At 40.6% G+C, this 1454-nt stretch overlaps 1 protein-coding gene across 1 annotated transcript in view; it reads left to right on the top strand.

The window, feature by feature from the left end:
- Nucleotides 1–693: 693 nt before the first annotated feature.
- The window catches only part of SLC15A5 (solute carrier family 15 member 5), a gene marked incomplete at its 5' end in the record, with an annotated part of 90369 nt that continues 89608 nt past the window's right edge, over nt 694–1454 (top strand). Inside the window, one exon of the mRNA XM_004387357.2 lies at nt 694–916. Within this exon, the coding sequence (XP_004387414.2) occupies nt 694–916 (223 nt within the window). The remainder of the gene's footprint in view (nt 917–1454) is intronic.

The raw sequence follows: 1454 nt of genomic DNA, 5'->3' as shown, positions 1-1454 counted from the left end.
AGCTTAACAAAAGCAAGGAACTGAATTATATTTTTAAAGTGCTCAAGTGCGGTCCCTGTGAGGTGGATGTGAGAAGGATGCTCAACCCTTCTTTGTCCTCCCCTCCTTCCCACTGGACTATGTTACCCTGTTCACACTCCTCTCTACTCCCAACCTTCTCACCCCTGTGTGTGGGTAAAGAAGGCTCCATCCACCTCCATGAGAAGTGAAGAAAGGGAAGGTAGGAAAGAAAAAAGAGAAGCTACCTTCTCCTCTAACTAGATTAATATTCTTCTTAAAATGTTTCATTTAACAGGCCTCTGAGATGTCTGAGACCATCGAGTTTTCTATCACTCTACTGATTAAGAAAAAATGACACTTGTTAACGGTGGTTTTCTCTAGGGGTGAGATTAGACATCTTAATTTCCTACTTGATGCATTTCTGAATTGTTTTAATTTTGTTAAAATAGACATGATTTGCTTATACATTCTGAGAGAAAAGATAGTTCAAACTTGAGGGAAAAAAGCTAGAATTCTAAATTAGCTGAACACTTCCTGAAGTCACACTTAGAAAAAAGCAGGCTATCCCCAAAATTTCAACCATTAACGTAAATATTTTAACAGGACAATCGCGTAATGATGCCACTTTTAGAGTTGACTTGGTAGCTCAGTTTGTCTATGCCATATTTATTCCCCCTGTTACTCTACCTACAGGCACTGCTTTGTTATCTGTGGTTGCTTTTCCCTCAGAAGATTTCTATATGGGCTCTCACCATGTGATTAACAACATAACGAAGAAGGAGCAGAAGGGACTCTTTTACGTAGCGCTGTTGACCATCTGCCTTGGCACGGGAGGAGTAAGAGCCATCGTTTGTCCACTGGGTGCTTACAGCCTCCGAGAGTCTGGATCAAAGAAACAAATGTCCTTTTTTAACTGGTAGGTAACACCACTTAGGGGAGGAAACAGGTTTCTGACATTCTTTTTCTTCAGGGATTTCTCACTGTTTGCTTTCTGATCCCGTTTTGATGGTAGTAGTTCGCTGTTGGTCACTATTTGGGCTGGGTGAGTGGCGATGTGTCGTTGCCTGTGACAATGACTTAGTCAGTTATTGTGGGAGCATATGATCAGGTACAGACCAATACAGCTTACCAGCACCTTCCTGAGACATGCTGATACATTTATCCTCCAAATAAACAGGTGTCAAGTGACTTGTCATGTTGGATAGAATGTAGCTTTGGAACCAAACTAGCCTGGGTGGTAGTCTCAAGTCTACTTAACAGAAGCCACCTGACCTTGACCAAGTCATTCATTCTCTGTAAGCGTCAGTGTATTCATTTGTAAAAGAGGATAATAAAACCTTTTCTTAAGTTTTACTAGAGGTAATAATGTATATATTGCTGGTAGAGAACCTGACACATAGTAATCAATAGATGGTAATCAGTGGATGTAGCTGTTATTATTAAGTACGTCTACA

Source organism: Trichechus manatus, unplaced genomic scaffold (assembly GCF_000243295.1).
Source record: "Trichechus manatus latirostris isolate Lorelei unplaced genomic scaffold, TriManLat1.0 scaffold00184, whole genome shotgun sequence".
Taxonomy (NCBI): Eukaryota; Metazoa; Chordata; class Mammalia; order Sirenia; family Trichechidae; genus Trichechus; species Trichechus manatus.
The sequence above is the reverse complement of the archived record's forward strand: the minus strand, read 5'-3'. Positions and strand labels throughout refer to the sequence as shown.